We start from the raw sequence: 21,111 nt of genomic DNA on the forward strand, positions 1-21,111 counted from the left end.
ATTTATTATTTTTAGTGTGCTTGATCATTTAATGGGGAGTGTGTTTCTTGAATCTTGTATAAGTACTTATCTTGAACAAAGAAATTAGATTGTCGGATTAAGTGAATTTGCATGCTTAGTTCATTTCACTCCTTTTCTTTTCATGTTAATCAAGCTGCAGTCATTTATGTTCACTACATGTTTGTTGTTATTACCTAGTTTATTCTAAGCTTTAAACTTAGATTGTCACAAATACATGTTATCTGATTACTCAATTATAGCTTTTGTGGTTTTTGATTTTACTAAGACGAAATCATTTATTTATTGGAAAGTTAAAGAGTGCAAAATGTCCTCTTCAATTTAAATTACTAAAATTTGATCTATTGTATTGTTCTTCGATCCTCAGGGTTTATCTTTCCTCCTTCCTCCCGGTCCCCTACTATCTAATGGTAGAACTAGAACTTTGTTTATGGTGAAAAATTGTGATATTTAGGACTATGAATGAGAATAATATTATTTTTAAACTATATATAGACATTCACAATTTCATTCAAAGGATGTGTGTACATTATTTACTTCTTAGTGAGAGAGGATACTGTTCAGTTGCATGTTTTATATAGCTTATTTATTGTTGAGGTTTCTTTTGACGTTGAATTTACGTACTTCGTAATAGAAATACATTTATTTTTATTGCACAGTTTGTCATATCAAGCATTTATTAAACTGATGTTCTTTTGAATGTTCCAGAAATTCTTATGTGGAGGAAGATTGATCTTTGGTCCAGATGTAGCATCTTTGTTTTTATCCACATTCCTTGTTGCAGGTCCTGCGATTGCGTTTTGTATAAGAATCTTTCTCATTATCAGACAACGTATCATAGAGAACAAAGATGCTATTCCTTGGTATTCAGTACTTACAGTGGGAATCGTACTAACTGTTTTGGTAAGTAAATATTCATCACGGCAGAAGTCAAAAGTGTTTTCCATATCGTGTTCAAGACTCAAATATTCTAATATGGTGATTGAGCATGCTACACTTGAAGTTGCTATATGGGAATGAATTGTCATTCCGGAAGTTACTTTCTTTGCTCATTATTGGTTATAAGGAAGTCTAGTTCATATTCAATTCTTTAGGTGGTTGCGCATTTCATTGCATTGTAGGTGTTTCTGAGGATGTATTTTTTTTCCCTTTTACTTCTTTCTTCTTTTCCTATGCATTTTAACTAGGGGAGTTAGCGGGAATACTTATCACTATTACTTTTGAAAGAATCTACTGTATGCCATAATCTAATTTCAGTTCTTGAAAGCTTACTTGTAAAGAAAGAATTCTTCAAGATCTTCATGTTTGAGCCACTTGCTTTCGCATGCTCCAAAAATTGGCAAATTAAAACACTCCAAATCTGCATGTTGATCACTCCAGTGGTCCAGAACTCAATCACGATGAAAGGAGTCCATTATCCACAATCTTAGTGCAAAGTTTTGTGAGTTTTCAAGACAAAAATATGGTTGTAGGCCCTTCCGATTTTTGGTATATTTTCACATACGAATTTTCCATCATTTTCAGCCATTCCATCTTCTCTTTTGTGTAAGACATGTTAAGGGAGATATAGGGAGGGAGTTGATGAAGGTTGAAGGAAGTTACATGTTTGAATTCCTATCCATTCTTGAGGATTGGGCCTGTACACATGGGTGACCACGACTGTTTTTCCAACACTTAAAAAATTGTGTAGTCCATGTGAGTTGGACAGTACAATATTAAAAATGAAAAACTAAGTTAAAATCTGTAAATTGGACCATCCAATCTTGTCTACTCATAAAATACATGCCATAATAGCTGAATTCCTGCCTTGAAGCTCACAAAGAAAATGTTTTCCTCGAATTTTTGCTGAATACTTGCTAGAACTTTGATAGAAGATCCTCTTAAAACAACTTATTCAACTAAGATAACCTGCCAATCTCTTGACTTCTCCTTGCAGGATATGCTGTTACTATTTCTTACATCCTGTAGAGATCCTGGGATCATCTCTCGAAATACAACACCGCCTGAATGTGATGAAACTGTTGAAATTAACACCCCTTCAATGGAGTGGGTCAATGGAAGAACTCCTCATTTGAAGCTTCCCCGGACGAAGGATGTGGTTGTGAATGGACACACTGTTAAAATGAAATACTGTGACACATGTTTGCTGTACCGTCCTCCCCGTGCATCTCATTGCTCCATATGCAACAATTGTGTTCAGAGATTTGATCACCACTGTCCATGGGTTGGTCAATGCATTGGTATAGTAAGTATTCTAGCATGCATAAAGAAACACTGATGGTTTAAGTAGACACAGTCTATTATTTGTCGTCATTATGTACTTATGAATGAATATTTGCCATGCATTCTTTGTATGGTACCAATGTTAATATCCATCTGTATCTAAATACCTGCATTCTTTTTCGTTTTACATAAAGACCTGTGATGGAGAGCATATTACATGCCTTTCACTCTCCTAATATGAAAAATCAGGAGTCTATTATTAAAAATCACAGATATAGGATGTCCCTGCTTCAATTTCTACGCTGTAACCTTACAATATTGCGGCTTCCTTTGCCATACCTGTGAAGTTTTATTTCAATTGGATTTCAATACATCTGGATGCTGAAATAGAGCACATTTAAATATTGAAGATGTATATGACTTCAGAATTACATTTTTCTAAAGCACAAATTAATAAGAACTTTCTGTAAACTTACGTCATGTTTATGATTCCTCATCCCACAAGGAATAGGTGGGATTATTCTGTTTCCCATGGAAGTTATCAAGTCCCTTGTGCAGAAAATAGGCCGTGTACCGTTTTTTGGATTGCACAATCTATGTCATACGCTTTTTGTTTCTGTGAGCATTTTAAATAAATCACTGGAAAATGGAGAACTTTTTGAAGATACTGTATGTCGAGTTTTTAAGCATTATGATGATATTATCAGACTGTTGCATGGTACATAAGATGATTTTCTCATTTGATTCTATTAGATATGTGATTCGAATTCTGTTTGGCCCATTCGAAAAGATCACGGTGCTGTGATGAAACCAAAATTATGAGAATTTTTAGGGTCTCATTGTCTTTTGTGGGAGTAGCCATCAAAACACCAATTTCTTGTACTTATCTTTGATATAGTGGATTTTTCCTCCTCTACTCGTATTCTTTTCCCGTCTTGAATGTCAAGTAAATCTGTATGTTCTTGTTTTATTTTTCTATTGCCTAATCATTTTTTTTTTTTCAATAACAATTTCATAGTACCTGTATGGGTACTTCATACGACCTTTGCTCAAATAACTATGGCGTCTTTTGCAATATCTTTGCAGCGTAATTATCGATTTTTCTACATGTTTGTATCTACATCAACGATCTTATGCATATATGTCTTTGTCGTCTCGTGGGTCAACATTGTCAACATTCTTCGCCGGAAAGATAAATTGTGGAAAGCCATGTCGGGTGATATTTTATCAGCTATTCTCATCGTGTACTGCTTCATCACCTTTTGGTTTGTCGGTGGCCTTACAGTTTTCCACTTCTATCTGATTAGCACCAACCAGGTGATTGTTCTTCCAAACTGTAAATGAGCATTGATTACTATTTAACTTATATGCTACTAAAGATGGTTTAATAGGTTGGAATTCAAAGAAAAGAAGCCACTGAGGCCTTGTCTTCTATGCTTTATCTCAATGTGAACTTTAGAATCTTTGTGTACAAACCTTTCCAACATATTTATATTGTGTTCATAGACTGATTGATGGTGAATCTAGTATATCCTGGCAGTTAATAGTTAATATATCCATTATCTAAACAAGTCATGCTATCTCATATGCAGACTACATATGAGAACTTCAGGTACCGATATGATAGGAAAGAGAACCCATATAACAGAGGGACAATCAAAAACCTGAAAGAAGTCCTTTTCTCTAAAATCCCCCCCTCGATGGTTAATTTCAGAGCATATGTTCAGGAAGATGAAATTATGGTTATGGACAAGATGGATCCTAATTTAGCAGGAAGTATTGCTAGCTCTATGGAAAAAACTGATGAAGAAATGGAAGATAAATTTGCTGAGAATAGTAGTGCTTCACTTCCAGAGATCTTACAAAATCTGGAATTCGTTGGCATTGAGAATAATATGAAACAGCAGGAAGAAAATGAAAGATATGATTCCAGCCCATTTCTCTTTTCCGCTGAACAAGAATTGCAGATCTCCCCAATCAAAGTTGGGGGAAGGACAGAGGAGAATGAAATAGAACAGCACGTAGAAAATGAAAAAAGTGATTCCAGCTCGGTTCTCTTTTCGGCTGAACAAGAATTGGAGTCTGTAATTATCTCCCCATCATATATGGGGGAAATGCAGAGAAGAAACATGATGAAGCAACATCTGATCAAACCATAGCATCAGTTCAAGCATAAACTACAGGTAGCTTTCATTCTTCTTCTTTACCTGCTACTCCAGTTTTCAAATATATATTTTTTTTAGTCCCATCTGAGGACTGTGTTCGCCACCAATTGCACAGACCTTTCTCCTCCATAAGCTCCAATACATGTTCTTATTATCAGACTTTGTTTGTTTAACCGTTTTCAGCTTTCTATTAACCCATTCAAGATTTGTGAGAAACTGGGCGCCTTAATAACCTAGGAAAGAACAATATTAGCCTTGACTTAAATTAGAATAGCAATTCTTGGACTGAACAGAACTAGCCCGTTTAAAGATTCTCCAGCAGAGCCTCACGTAGGGTAGTTATGACTCCAAAAATTATACTTGAGCAAAAAGAAATAAAATATGCGGCATTACTATAAAGACTTACAAACTGAAGTGGATAATTAAGTTGCAAATGACTAGAGAAGCAAACAAAGGAAATATTTGTTCCGGCCGTGAAATAAAAGAAAATAAAAAGACAATCAGAACCCCAAAAGTAAAATAAATTTAACAATTCCATGATACGGCTTCTCATATTGTTTTACTGCATTGATGCTGATGATTCTTCTCATGAGATTAATTCAAGTTTCAACCATGTATTGGGTGAAGAAGTCAATGCTATTGATTATATCGTATTTAAGTGTCATTTTATTTGAAATCAGAAGAGTACATATCACTTGACAGGTTTGATAAAAGGAGAAATCAGTTCCCTTACCCCCCTCAAAGATTTGGATGCATGCTTAAGAAGATGGCTATGTCTGGTAGCAGGACTGGAAGTTCTCAAAATGTAGAGGTTTTCATGTTGTTTGAACTAGTAGATAAATGAGATTCTTGCTGGCTTCAGAATTCTAGATACAATCTGTAAGCAGAAGTTCCAAATTTGGAGGGCGAATATACGAAAATAATACAAGATCTTGTAGAATGATAGATCCTGAAAAAGTGAAAATAGATGGGTTTGATACATAGTTCTTTTGTTGTTCACCGCTTTTATCTTACATTTTCTTTTTCTCTTCAAAGTTCAGATTTCATTACAAATTTGTTAGGAAAAGTATGATACTAGAAACTCAGATTGACAGATTGTTTGTATGAATATAATTTAGATCCATTATCAATCTTTCGGGCGATGAATATGTACTCACCATAGCATCCTTCGAGCTACTTGCAATCTGTTTGTAGAGATGGCATTTGAATAGTCGCATTGCCCAAGCTATCTTTAGTTTATAATGATTATCTTTATTATCAACAACTGATGTGCATGAAATTTTCGACTTGAAATTATGTATCCAGGGGAATTTACAGGAGCTTAATAGAGCATCAGATATTTGTATAGGAACAAAATCATAGAATCTGCAGTAAATTTCAGGTTCATTGTCTTCTCTTAAATTGCTTCTAAAAATGCCATTTTCTTGTGGGGTTCTTGAATGAATTGGTCCTAAATCTTAATCCTAGTTTTTCTTTAAAAAAATAAATAAATAAATAAATAAATAAAAATCAAATCAAATGCCAAGAAAATAGAAATATCAGCCATGGATTTTGGAATGTGCTGGGGGGTCAAGCCCAGTTCATCACTTTCCGCGAGGTTCGCCCAAGATGGTTCATGGTTGAGCCGAGGCAGTCCTAAAGAGTGCTACGTTGTTCTCTTTCATTTATTTATTTGTTTAGTGAATTGATCCAAGCTTGATTCGATCTATTTTGACAACACTATTTTGAAATGGCTTCCCATGTACCATGTTGAAGAATCGACCTCCAAATGGTAGAATTCCGGGCTCATATCAAACTTACCAATCAACCAATGAACCAAATCACAAACAACTTCAATCCACTTATGGTTGCATTTTCTTTTCTCACCCAGAAAGGGACAATAATATGGTGGTATTTGTAAGCCACAAAGGCAAAGAGAAGACAAAAGAACAAAGGCTTGAAGGAGACCACAAAGGAGACAATCGATTTTTTGTTCTCTTCTCAAACATAAGCAAAATACCCACTCTCTCTCAAAGTATGGGAGCTATATATAGCTTTAGGTATAAATTCAATTTGGACCAAGATATAAAGATTGGGCCAAAACACAAAGTAATGGATCAAGATACAAGGAAGTCATCCTATAAGTGAACTTGGGTCAAGATAACATTAAAACCAATCAAGTTGCAACTAATGGCCCACGTTGTTTCTGGGTCAAGTATATAAGTTGATTGATTGATAAATATTTAACTCATCGATCTCGACTTATAAAATATAATTCGACATTGTTTAATATCATTATTCGAGATTTATTGGTATCATAACCCAACGTACTAAAAACACAAAACAAACCTAGCAATTACTAGGGTCCCACTGTATTGCCATGTGTCAAACTCCCACTTAGTTTCGTAGATTTAATTGGATGAGATTAGATTCAATCACTTTCATCCAAGTTACATATAGATACCCCACCCCGACCCTCGCCCTTCCCCCGGCCCCATTATCTTATCTCTCCCCACGTTGTTAGTTCTTTTCTACCAGAGCAAGAACAGTACCATCAGTTCGTTGTTTTTCTGCTGCAGAATTTGCCCCAAAAATGGCAGTAGAGATGGCCTTAGTTAAACCCATATCAAAATTCAGCTCCATTATCCCAAGAACTGGGAACTACCGATTGCCATGCACCCGATTTTTCACCATCAAAATGTTACCCACCGTCCAGTCTCGGGCAGCAACTGTATCCAAAAAGAAGAAGGCTGGAAAACAAGAAATAAACGAAACCCTGCTGACTCCAAGATTCTACACCACAGACTTTGATGAAATGGAGCTGCTTTTTAACACGGAAATCAACAAGAATCTGAACATGGCTGAGTTTGAGGCTTTATTGCAGGAATTCAAGACCGATTTCAGCCAGCCTCCCTTTGTAAGGAACAAGGAATTCGAGGCTGCCGATAAAATGGAGGGTCCTTTGAGTCAGATTTTTGTGGAGTACTTCGAGAGGTCTTGCATCTTTCTCTGGGTTCCTTCTCTACAAGGAGCTTGGGAGAAGGCTCAAGGTCTGACATTTTTCTGTTTCCTTTCAACTCTTGCTATAATTTATGGGTTCTTCTAATATAGTCATTATGCTGAATATGAGGCTAATTTCGCAGAATGAACTTGAAATTGGGTCTCCAAGTGTTGTTTATTAGACATATTATATGTGTTTTTTTTTTCACCATATATCAGCACTTTCAACTTGAAGAAAATATTTATACAAGTACTTGAGATTCATATATTATTGGGGTTACTATTACAATTAGAATTTCACACTTTTGTATTTCTATGTGCCCTAATTATAGAATCTCTTGTTTGGCTACGCTTAAAAGACGTCTGCTTAAGTAAGTTCACTAATAAGTAAATAAGTTATTAAAATTTGGTTACTTCAATAGTTTATCTGCTTTAGTTTTCTTTGAACTTCAATTTGTTTATACAAATTTATTGCGAATTTCGAAAGAGATTATCAATGTGGCTAACTTGTTTTCTATGATCGAGTTATTCCCTTTTCAGTGAATATTTTAGTTGTAAAACACTCGTGGCAATCTATTTTCTTTTGCTCTTTTACTAACCAAATTTCGTTTGTCCTATTTCCTGCATTTCCTTCTATCTAATTGCGTCTAATTTCTGCTGCCCGTCAAGTCTTGCCAATAATTGCATTGTTGTTTCCCTATTACGTTAATAGGAATTTCAGAATTTGATACTGCAAGTAGTTATGTCTCTGCTTTATTTAACTTTGTTTTAATAACTTGTATGAGAATTGCTTATGCAGAAAACTGACCCTGTAGTAGCTGAGATTTTCTAACTTATGTAGAAGGATGAAGCTCGCCATGCAGGGTATGCTTGTATTTAATTTTTCTTTCTTTTTCTTTCTCTGAATCAAACATCTTCACCACATAGTTCAAGTTGTAGTTTATGAGTTAAGTCAGGGTTATGATGGATTCTTGCAGGTTCTTGAATAAGGGTTTATCCGACTTCAATTTGGCACTCGACTTGGGTTTCCTTACAAAGGCAAGAAAATACACATTTTCAAGCCCAAGTTCATTTTCTATGCAACTTATTTGTCGGAGAAGATTGGATACTGGAGATACATAACAATATACAGGCATCTCAAGGAGAATCCAGATTACCAGTGCTATCCAATTTTCAAGTACTCTGAAAACTGGTGCCACGACGAGAATCACCACGGTGATTTCTTCTCGGCTATGATGAAGGCACAGCCTCAGTTCCCGAACAACTGGAAGGCAAAACTGTGGGCACGCTTCTTCTGCCTCTCGGTAATTATAAGTCTAGACGTTTTCTTTTGCAAATCATATTGCTTGTTAAATTGAGTGGACAAAACAGATATTCTCAATCCTTAATCTGTAATCCTCTCTAAATCTTGACAACAAAATGCAGGTTTATGTGACAATGTACCTTAATGACTGCCAAAGAACAGCTCTAAAAGGCATTGGGCTAAACACTAAAGAATTTGACATGCATGTCATTATTGAGGTGAGAGTTTGTCCTTATTTCTCTTCTGCATTATTCCATTGGCAAAAGTCATTTTTCTTCTGTTTCTTAGCCAGAGTTTCGTAAATATTTCGTGTCGCTTCGTTCAATTGCCAATTCTCGGTCTTTGAGGTTCATGTCAACGAACTAGAAAAAAAAAATGGGAAAGAAATGTAGAACATACTAATGGTATTTAGTCTGATGCTTCATTTTGTCATTTAATGTTATATAAATTCAAAGAAAACTTATTCAAACTGCAATTATCATATTTCATTAGATGGTATCATTTTAATTGTTTCCATTATTACATCTCAAATGTTCGTTAAGTTTGAATCTTCAGTCCAAGCCATATGATCAACACCCTAAAAGATTTGAGTTCATGCTAAAACTTGTTTTTGTTTTTCCCAAGACAAACCGCACAACAGCTAGAATTTTCCAGCTGTGCCGGATGTTGAGAACCCGGAATTCAAGAGGAAATTAGATCGAATGGTGGAGATCAACGAGCAACTGATTGCAGTGGGACAGAATTGAGACATTCCCTTGGTGAAGAACTTGAAGAGGATACCACTCATTTCGGCTCTGGCTTCTGAGCTATTGGCTGCATATCTCATGAAACCCATTGAATCTGGTTCTGTTGATTTTGTAGAGTTTGAAACGCAGCTTGTTTACTGATTTATCCTGTCAAAGCCTGTATTCAATTCTCAATTTCACAGAGCAATCTGCTTATTGTACTTACAAGGATAGTTGGATGATACTGTGGAAGCATTTGTAATGCACTGAGAGTATTCTCCTTCCACTTTCTTTCTCAATCTTGCTACATTTACATTAACTTTGACTTCATGGATGACATTCTCATAAGTTGGCAGTTTTTTATACATTGATTTTAACAATACTTAAAACAATCAATGGCTCATATTTTGACAACTCACACAATATCAACAACAATGTTATCTAGGAATGTACTTCTAGATTAATTCTTTCAGTAATGCTAGAATGTGTTTGTGCCAAGTGACATGACCACATCAGATTTGTGACAAATTCTGTGAATGGCACGATATGTTGCACATGGATGAATGAACCCAGAATCTCTGGAATTGATCGAATCATTCATCCCAAGCCCCCTATGTATATACACAGATTTGTGCGTGCGTGCGTGTGTGGTGTGTAAGAGAGAGAGAGACATTAGGAGAATTACAATTGCATTGAACCTACCCACCCAAAACAGCAATGTATACATCTTTCTGCAAGCCAATTTTACATGTTAATTGCATCAAAATACCCACAATTCTAATATACACACAGTTGATCCATTGTCCTTTCATTCTGATTTTCCGGACTTCACCTTAGGTGTCTTATCATTCTCGGGTCGAACTACAACTCTAAATGCCCACACTGCTGCCAAAGTCGCCTCCATAGGAGCAAGCCAGTATACAATTAAATGTTCCTTGCTTATATGTTCCCCGCGTGTAAAAGCCCACCCCATTACCTGAGGGACGCAATTAGAATTTACTCGATGTTCATTCAAGTGTAATGTATCCAACACAATTCCGCAGTAAGCATAGATTACATTTAGACTGAATATAAGTACTTACAGATGCCGGATTCATGCATCCTCCAGTCAGATCAGAGCCAAGCATGTGAAGAGTGAGCTTCGAGACGCTTGAGATCCAAGTCTTCATGAAGAAACTTCCAGGAAGTTTTCTCGAGAGCCCTTGGGATATAATTACAATTCCAAACGTCAAAAACCCTTCAGTCAATGCACCTCGAGTTATGTCAACATTCAGACGTGGCCCACGTCCTATTTCTGGAAATGCCGCAAGAATGAGCCTGACCCCATAAATAGACCCCAAGACCTTTGAAAAAGAAATGGAAGAACAAGGATAAGCTCCAGTACACAACTAAACCATCTTAACTCAACTTCCAGATGATGATTATGAACAAACTATGAGTTTTGGAACACTTATTTTAAGAACACCATGTCATTCCTCTTCACAACCTGTCTGAGGGTTTTTCTGGAGAACAACGATCCATTCATCGTGTCAGCATTAACAAAATGGGAAAAAGGGAAACTCTCTAAATAAGTATAGATATTGGAACACAAAGTAAGTGGGGAAAGAATTTTTTATAGTTGATATTTGAGAAAGATGTCGAATTGGGGGAATCTTGGATAAGAAAGAAAGTCCTACATGCAGATATATAATTAGCCTCAAATAATTTGCCAAGATAACGAGATATAGTTTTATTTGTGAATAAAATTTTTCTGGAATACAATTCAAAAATCATTTTGTTTTGATCATTTCTTCGATTTTTGAATGATTCTTAAGATATTCCAATAACATGTGACAATCATTGAAATTGCTGCTTTCACTAAGCCTACCATGTATATGGTTTCAGATTATCTATCAATTCACTTGCCAAATAATCAATAGAACGTATTTACTGAAACTCCCAGATTGATTTAAGATGCAGGCCCTAATCAAATTTACGATTAACCCAAAAACATGAAGTCCTAAAATAAAGAGAAGAACCATCAATCTAACTTCTCTAATTCAATGTCCCTCACAAAAGAAACTGTCAATATTTCCTAAAACAAACGGTGACATGATAATTAAAGAACAAGATTTTAAAACAATTGTATCTAGCGAACCTGGACAGGAATTCTGGCCCCGACAGTGAAGAGGAAATTGCTGAAATTCCCAGAAATGGCCGAGGACAAGACGGTGAGGGGGTTGTAGGCCCCACCCTTGGTAGCTTTGGCCAAGAATGCAAAGAAGAACATGTTGACAATGGAGATTCCATACCTCAAAATTTCACCCTTCATATCATGGGAGCCATAATCCAATATTTTATAAACAAAAATCTTAATGAGCACACTGGACCAAACCCACATGAAAGACATCAAGAAATCCGACACCAGCAGCCGCCTACCTCTTACGGCCGCCATGGTTGTTCCTGGGTGCTCTTCTCTCTCTATCTCTCACACACACTTGAATCTGAAACTGAAAGGAGCTATTGGCTTCTGGTAATCTCCGAGTTCCTACTTTTCATGTACATACACCATGTTTGTCGGGTTTTGCTCCGTTGGCTTAAAAAACTTGCCTAGAATTGAGAGGCATGTGCCTTGTAAGAAAATACAATAAAATCGTGGTAAGTACTGGCTTGGCTTCATCTGCTTATAATTATTATTAAATGAAATTGACAGCGATTTGTTTGTAAATAATCCTTTCTTTTATTAACAAGACACGTTTGGTGAGCCCGACCATGTCCTAAGAGGATGATTTTTTCTATGTGATGATTGAATTAGAATCGTACAAAAAAAGGTCAAAAAAAAAAAAAAATTAATTAGAAGATTTGTTTTACCATACATTAGATTTGGAATAACACATGTATCTATATGTGAAGTAGTAGGAGAAATTTCATTTTATGCCTCAATCGAAGTGGCTTATTTGTTTTACGTTCGCTCATTTTATCTAGGTGTATTCATCCATGACAAATAGTGTTATTGATTAAGTGAATTCTAATGTGTGTTTCATTTTTACGAATCAATTGGTCAAAAAAATTGCATGTGATTAATATTAAACATTTTAGGCAAGTCGATTTATAAAGTTTAGGAAATTTTAATATAGACTTTTTAAAATTCTTTAAAAGTATTGATATGCATTCAATTAAAACTACGTGTAAAAAGTATCAATGATTTTAAGGAATTAACTTTTTTAAGTAGAAAGTACAAAAAGTTTTTAGTTTTTTTATTTTTTGTCCTTTCATTATTTCTCTTTTCTTCTACAAACATTGGAATCATGATTAAAAATTATTATTTTTCTTCTACTGCTTATATTTTTACTCTTTTTAATTGTTTCTTCTCATTTTCTACAGAAAAAAATAAAATTATAAAAAAATTCTTATTCTATTTTTTTTTTCATTTTTCACAATTTTTTTAATGTAAAAGATCAATTTGTAATTAAATTTTATAAGATTTCATTCTTTAAATATATTAATTGATTGTTTACTTTTTGAAAGTATGACATATTGATAATATTGGATATCAAATATTTTTTTTTAACAAAGAATACTGAAATATTATTTATATATTTATATATGTTAATTATTTATTTATCTAATTAAGGTGACTTTCATTAAAAAAAAATTTAAATTATATTTGGATAGGAAAATATTAAACGAACATAATGTTTGACATAAAAGATGACAACACACTCACAACCGAGGTGTGGATCACAGCGAATAAAATAATGTCGACCTCCTCATGTGTGTGCTATGTCAACCGTTGTACCAACCCCTATGTTCGTGTAGCACGACCCATTTGGATAACATTGTTGATCCCAAAGGGTTGTAAGAACTGAGATTTAATGGATCAATATGAAGCAACGAAGATCACAACATTGAAACAAGGTTTAAAGTAAAGAAATAAACGAGAGTTAAGTAGAGGAAACAATGTTTTATTACATAAATATGGAGAGAAATTTACAACACAACAATTTTTGCTTAAATAAAATTGAATAAAGATGCCACTATTTATAGGTACATATCATACCATAAAGATGAAATAATATAAAAAATAATATGGAATTAAGAAAATAATATTTTTCCAATAAAATCACGTGAAAATAAGGAAACAATATTTTTCAAAAAAATTCACCCTAATTTGGGGCACAAAACTAACATCTCCACTTTAACCCAAATCTCGGTGCAACGAATAAAACTTCAAAATTTCTCAATTTGGAAAAATATGTCAGCTGCATCCAAATAATCAAGCTCCTCAAACAGTAACCAAAACTCTCTACCTCACGAAAAACACCATCCTCTTCCCGGCGTCTACAAGCGGCACCCAAACCCTATTCATGGGTTCCCAAAAATTCAACTTGGAATTAAAATTATCCAAATAGGGTCAAAGCACACCCTATAGCAGAAAACCACAACTCTGCCATCCGAAAAGTCCTTGGCAACATCCGAATTATCTGATTACCTCGCATGATTTGCAGCTAAATTACTTCTAGCTTGCAAATTGTCGCAATCTTTCATGACATGTCATTTCCTCCTACAGTAGAGGCAAAATTGATTGTTGAAGTTTACTTTCGTTCTATTCCTTTGTCAATCACCATGAGATACCACAACTTCCTCATCCTTAGATGTAGCTCCAACCAAGTGATTCATCTTCTTTTTTGAGAATAAAGCATTGTAAGCTTCTTTAATGGTAAGCGTGTCACTACTATACAATATTGTGTCCCAAAACAATGAGTAAAAAACAGGCAATGAACACAACAGGATCAAGGCCAGATCCTACTCATCTTACTTGACCTCCAATATTTCAAAAATTCGCGACGATTTCTTTGAATACAGCAAGGTAGTCTTCCAATGATCCTCCTTCCACTATACAATGGGAATACAGCCTTTGCTTTAGATGCAGTTTGTTCGTAAGACTTTTGGTCATGCACAATTGCTCCAGTTTTAACCATAAAGTAGTCCCCACTTTCTCCTTCAATACATCATGCAAATGTTATTGGAAAGGCGAAGATGAATTTGCGATAGAACCTTCCCGTCTTTCCGTTGTTTCTCCTTTGCTGTCAAATTTGCTGGCATCTTATCAAAACCCAACAAAGCATAGTCTAAATCCATCTGAGCCAACACAGCCCTCATCCTTACTTGCCACGGCGAAAATCTCGTATTGCGATTCAGTAGCGAATATCATACTTCAATGTAGTCATCTTTGAAAAATCCCAATCAAATCATGAAGAACCTACAACCTAACTCTGATACCACTTGTTGGGAACAAACAAGTTATCAAAATTACTCTGATAACACTTGTTGATCCCAAAGGGTTGTAAGAATTGAGATTTAATGGAGCAATATGAAGGAAAGAAGATCACAACAATGAAATAAGGTTAAAAGTAAAAAATAAACGAGAATTAAGCAAAGGAAACGGTGTTTTATTATAATAATGTGGAGAGAAAATTTCAATACAGCAAATTTTGCTTAAATAAAATTGAATAAAGATGTCACTATTTATAAGTAAATATCATACCATAAAGATGAAAATAATATAAAAAATAATGTTGAATTAAGAAAATAATATTTTTCCAATACAATCTTGTGAAAATTAGGAAACAATATTTTTCAAAAAATTCGTCTTAATTTGGGACACAAAAGCTAACAAACATTGGGGAAGGATAACGATAGAGAGAGTGAATCCAACCTCCACATCCTATGTGTAAATTTCCTTGTGTTAGAAGTGAATTTTATTTTAAATAAAATTCTTCAAACAAATTCATAACTTCTGAAAATGCATGAATTAAAAAAAAAATGTAAAAATCTTCTGAAGTCAAGTTAATTGTCCCAATAATCATTGAACTTATATATGTGTCTTCGATTGTTTACTGAAATTTAAAAATGTCAAGTTTTGGATACTAAGCTTATCTGAGAGTTAGATGTTACTCATTGTTATAACATCCGTTTCACACCTCTAATGAAATTGATAACGTGACTAATAAAATGTACATGCAGATCTCTGTTACACCGTTAACAAAGTACCACTAAGAAAACGTATTTCATTGCTTACTAAACTTTAAAAAAGTCTTTGATAGATCACTATACTTTAGATTGTTTGCTAGACTTTGAGAGTGTCGGATTTTGGTCACTAAATTTAAAAAATTGGCATTGACCTGTTGTTCGTTAAAAACTGTATACCACAAGCGCACATGTCACATACAAGTAATAAATTGAACAAACGAGTTCGAGATATCGATCGCACGAGAAATGATGATTCAATTACACAATAATTAAATTTAATTTCAATAAGTAAACACACAATAAATTTGAATTTTTATAAGTTTAGTGACAAAAAATTGACCACCTCAAAGTTTCCAAAATTTAATGAGAAATGAAAGATACTTTCTTATGTGAGAATTTGATAACGCGTGACGGGATGCAACGCGTGCATTTTGTTAGCCATGTCACTAATTTTAGTTAGAAATTTGAAATCAATGTTTTGTCAATAAGTAACGTTCAACGTTTAAATAAGTTAAGTGGCCAAAACTCAATATTTTAAACTTCAGTGGACAACAGAAATAAAGATATGAGTTAAGTGATTATTGGGATAGTTAACTGAATTAACCTGTAAAGCTCCAAGGTTGTTATTTAGGGCAACACATTTTTATTTTTTTATTTTTTACCCGCGTTCCGTTGTACACACCACTCAATTGGACCTGTGAAGTTCACCATTCGGCTGTGGTCAAACGGATCGAACACGTTCAATAAATTCAAGGTTTGGAATTTCATTTCTTATAAGATTTAAATTAACATTTTTTACCATTAAATTGCAATGATTATACTTGTTGATTTTGTTCCCAACCCGATCTTTATGCCAGTTTAGTTTCAAAAATCCTTTTACCAATATTTTGTAAGCGACAGCTCTGTAATCGTTCTGTTCGGGATTTTGGTTGATTTCATTATTTCTATTTATACGTCAACAATATATGGATTGAAATTTGATTGTGTTTTACTGGTTTTTGCACATATTTGAATTTTTCGTTCTTTATTTCAATTTTATTTCAGTGTTGTTTCCAGCTTTTGAGCTCCGATAGTTTTTACAAGTAGTGCGTTGTCTAGTTGTTGAATGCAAGAGAAACACCTTATAGCTAAACGAAACATAGATTTTCATTCCTTTGCATCATCTTTCAGCAAATTTTATGGTGAGGGACACTTGAAACGTGTACCCGTTCTGTGCCTAATCCTCCTACCCACGGTACCCAAGAGTAATGCTATTCACAGGGCAACTAATTATTTGATGCATTAGCTTGTTATCGAGCCAATAGAATTATAGAAAATTAATGCCTCAAATAACGAGCTTCCACTATTGTAATCTTAGACTGTAAATAGCATTACTCTTGGGCCAAAGGTACATGGGATGAAACAAAGAGGTTGAAACGTTTTAGATGTAAGCAATTAATTCATACTTTAATGCCTAGATCTTGGAATTCTATGATTTTCACGTATGAGTAATTTGATCAAGTAACATACCTTGATCCATGAAGAAAATTGGAATTTATTAAATCTGCAAAAGAGAAATCAGTGAGAATAAAGAAAACTGTTCTCTCTCTTTTCCTTACTGTTCTTGAATGTAATTATTGATGGTTTTTCATTCACGTTAAAAAAGCAGAGAGAGGCAGTTTTCTTTTAGGCCAAAACTACCCACTTTCCATCAAAGTGGACAGTTACAAAACTGTCACTTCTCAATGATCAATCAGATTTTTAATATATATAGACCAAATATTAATTTATTTATAATATTACGTGGGGCCACATTAATTGGTCTAACATTCTCCCACTTGGCCTGAGTAATATTACATCATTATGTGGTCTATAACATAATGCGCATACGATAAGCTAAAATCCTTCATACATTGGTCACTTAATGTATCATCGTTAAGTAATGACGAATAAGAGTCATGGCGATTTTACACCATCATTTTGGCATAATTCCTTCCATGTACTACAATATAAGTCCTTACTCAACATGATACGTAATGAGAAGTTTCTAATAATATCTTTAAAGGGCTATTCCTGTCAGCATTCAGATAATTCACTCATGTACATGTACCAACAATTATGACAGGAATAACATTTGTCAAAAACAATACATAATTGAGCTCCAAGTGTCAATACATAAGCATCATCAATTACATAATAATGTCAATGATAATTTTCAATAATGCCCATCCTTTCGACATGTTCATTAAATGTCTTTGGTGGCAATCCTTTCGTTAATGGATCTGCAATCATAAGATTGGTGCTAATATGCTCGATTGACAACTTTTGTTTTTGAACTTCTTCTTTAACAGCAAAGTACTTCAATTCCATGTGTTTAGCACCTTTAGAGTACTTGTCGTTCTTTGAAAAGAAGACTGCTGCAGAATTGTCACAATAAAGTTTCAACGGCTTGGCTATACTGTCGACAATTCCAAGTCCTGAAATAAAGTTCCGCAGCCAATTTCCTTGAACTGTGGCCTCAAAGCATGCCACAAACTCAGCTTCCATAGTGGATGCAGCAATGACTGACTATTTCACACTTTTCCATGATATAGCCCCTCCAGCTAAGAGGAACAAATAGCCAAATGTAGATTTTTTAGTATCCATACATCCAGCAAAGTCTGAATCTGAATATCCAATGACCTCCAAGTTATCAGATCTCCTATAAGTGAGCATGTGGTCTTTCGTTCCTTGCAAGTATCTCAATACTTTCTTTGCAGCTTTCCAATGATCAAGTCCTGGTTTGCTTTGATACCTGCCCAGCATTCCGACAGCAAAACTGATGTCTGGCCTGGTGCAAGTCTGAGCATACATTAGGCTCCCAACAAGAGATGCATAAGGAATATCTGCCATTTGTTTGCGTTCGAAGTCATTCTTAGGACATTGCATGAGACTAAATTTGTCTCCTTTCTGAATTGGAACGACACTCGCTAAACAATTTTCCATTTTAAATCTCTCTAAAATTTTATTGATATATGCTTTCTGAGACAACCCTAACAATCCTTGTGACCTATCACGGAATATTTCAATTCCAATCACATAGGTTGCCTCTCCCATTTCTTTCATTTCAAAATTTTTAGAGAGAAATTTCTTAGTCTCGTGTAATAGACCAAGATCATTAGTAGCTAGCAAGATATCATCAACATACAGAATCAAAATATATAAACTTGCTCCCACTGACCTTTAGATATATACATCGGTCAACGATGTTTTCCTTAAATCCAAAAGAAATAATGATATTGTTGAACTTAAGATAAAATTGACGGGAAGCCTGTTTAAGTCCGTATATTGATTTCCTTAATTTACACACCATGTGTTCCTTTCCTTTAACTGAAAAACCTTCAGGCTGATCCATATAAACTTCTTCATCTAAATTTCCATTTAGAAAGGCGGTTTTCACATCCATTTGATGTAGCTCTAAGTCATAATGAGCTACTAAAGCCATTATAATTCTGAGTGAGTCTTTCTTGGAGACTGGCGAAAATGTCTCCTTATAATCAATGCCACTTTTCTGAGTAAAACCTTTGGCAACTAGTCTAGCTTTATATCATTCGATATTACCATTAGAGTCGCGCTTGGTCTTAAAGACCCATTTACACCCAACTCTTTTACATGATTCTGGTAATTCGACGAGATCCCAGACTTCATTATTCTCCATAGATTTTAACTCATCTTTCATAGCATCTAACCACTTATCAAAATTGGCGCTCTCAATGGCATGTGAAAATGAAACTGGATCATCATCAACAATTCCCAAGTCAAATTCAGACTCTTGTAGGTAAACCACATAATCATCAGAAATAGCAGGTCTACGTTGTCTTTGTGACATTCTTAATGCTATTTCTTGTGGTTCATTTAATGCAGGCTCATTAGTAGCAACTTCATTGTGGGGTGTTTGTTCATTTATTTGTTGTTCAGGTAAATTGTTATGCCGTCCAACAATTTGAGGAACAACAACATTAGAAGAAGTTGAGGGTAGAGAAACTTGAACTCTAACTTCTTGTATTTCCACATTTCGTGGTTCCAAACTCCCACTAACTTCGTCATTCTCAATGAACCTAGCATTTCCAGTTTCAACAATTTTAGTTCTATGATTAGGACAATAAAATCTATACCCCTTTGATTTTTCTGGATAACCAATGAAAAATCCACTGATTGTTCTTGAGTCCAGCTTCTTTTCATGTGGATTATAAATTCTTGCTTCTGCCGGGCAACCCCAAACATGCAGGTGCCTTAAACTGGGTTTCCTTCCCGTCCACAGTTCAAAAGGAGTCTTTGGAACTGCCTTACTAGGAACCCTGTTTTGTAGATACATGGCAGTCTTTAATGCAAACATCCACAAGGAAATAGGTAAAGATGAATTGCTCAACATACACCTAACCATTTCTATTAGAGTACGATTACGCCTTTCAGCCACACCATTTTGTTGTGGTGTGCCTGGCATAGTGTATTGAGAACATGTGCCATGTCTTTCAAGAAATTTAGCAAATGGACCAGGGTGTTGTCCAGTTTCATCATATTTTCCATAATATTCACCACCTTTATCAGATCTAATAATTTTCACCTTTCTGTCTAATTGCCGTTCAACTTCATTGACAAAGATCTCCAAAGCATTTACAGCTTGAGACTTTTCATGCAGTAAATAAACATAGCCATAACGTGAAAAATTATCAATAAAGGTGATAAAATACTTTTCTCCACCAAATGATGAAACATCAAAAGGCCCACATATATCGGTGTGTATTATCTCAAGAAGCTGTGTGCTTCTTGTGGCTCCTTTCTTTGTGTGTTTGGATTGTTTACCCTTAATACAATCCACACAAATTCCAAGATCACTAAAATCCAAGTCATGAAGAATTTCATTCTTTACTAATCTTTCCATCCTTTCCTTGGATATGTGACCCAAACGTTTATGCTACAAGCTAGCAGACCGTTCATTCAGTAAACCACGTTTAGTACCAACATTATGATGCAAGGTTAAATGAGTCTCAGCAAAAAGATTATCAAGCTTTAATTTGTATAAGCCATCACAAAGAATAGCGGAACCAATAAGATGATTTTGCTTAAACAAATTCAAACATCCATTTCCACCATTACAGAAATATCCAGCGGAATCAAGTTTTGATAAAGAAACTAAATTGCGAGAAATGGAAGGTACATAAAGTGTTTGAAATAAATCTAAATGATGTCCAGTATCTAAAATCAAACGATAGGTTCCAATGGCTTCAACTGGAGCTTTGACTCGATTTTCCATGAGGATAAACTTTTTATTTGGATTTATGATCTGGATTGAAAGGAATCTTTGCATTGTATGTATGGTCTGGGTTAAAAGGAATCCCTCCATCGTATTAGTAATATGAGTGGTACATCCAGAATCAATCCACCAAGTATTATAAGGAACTTCTGCCAAATTAGATTCGAAACATACGTAAGAAATAATCTTAACTTTACTTTCGAACCATGCCTTACGTTTCAGGCAGTCCTTTTTTTGGTGCTCAGGTTTGCGACAGAAATGGCACACATCTTTCTTGTGTTCCTTATTGTGGATTTGGGCAGAAGACTCATTTATCTTTAGTGGTCCTTGCTTAATGCCCTTTCCAGACCTTTTCTTATATTTCTTTCCAGCTCCTTGACGACTTACAAGATGAATAGAATGAGTTCCTTGATT

The 21,111-nt window shown here is 34.8% G+C and overlaps 2 protein-coding genes and 1 pseudogene across 2 annotated transcripts in view; 2 read left to right on the forward strand and 1 right to left on the reverse strand.

The window, feature by feature from the left end:
- Nucleotides 1-5,589, forward strand: part of LOC111403659 (probable protein S-acyltransferase 3) — a 6,004-nt gene extending 415 nt beyond the window's left edge. Inside the window, exons 2-6 of the mRNA XM_023032244.1 lie at nt 727-921; nt 1,955-2,263; nt 3,328-3,558; nt 3,834-4,424; nt 5,109-5,589. Of these exons, the coding sequence (XP_022888012.1) occupies nt 727-921; nt 1,955-2,263; nt 3,328-3,558; nt 3,834-4,400 (1,302 nt within the window). The 3' untranslated portion in view covers nt 4,401-4,424; nt 5,109-5,589. The remainder of the gene's footprint in view (nt 1-726; nt 922-1,954; nt 2,264-3,327; nt 3,559-3,833; nt 4,425-5,108) is intronic.
- A 1,293-nt stretch (nt 5,590-6,882) lies between these two features.
- LOC111403660 lies at nt 6,883-9,704 on the forward strand (annotated as a pseudogene).
- A 92-nt stretch (nt 9,705-9,796) lies between these two features.
- Nucleotides 9,797-12,042, reverse strand: LOC111403661 (probable aquaporin SIP2-1). The gene is made up of 3 exons (XM_023032245.1): nt 11,551-12,042; nt 10,496-10,756; nt 9,797-10,389 (listed from the first exon to the last, which is right to left on the reverse strand). The coding sequence occupies exons 1-3, from the start codon at nt 11,845-11,847 to the stop codon at nt 10,222-10,224; spliced, it is 726 nt and encodes a 241-aa protein (XP_022888013.1). The 5' UTR covers nt 11,848-12,042; the 3' UTR covers nt 9,797-10,221.
- Nucleotides 12,043-21,111: the final 9,069 nt, after the last annotated feature.

The sequence above is a fragment of the Olea europaea genome, chromosome 11, assembly GCF_002742605.1.
Source record: "Olea europaea var. sylvestris chromosome 11, O_europaea_v1, whole genome shotgun sequence".
NCBI lineage: Eukaryota > Viridiplantae > Streptophyta > Magnoliopsida > Lamiales > Oleaceae > Olea > Olea europaea.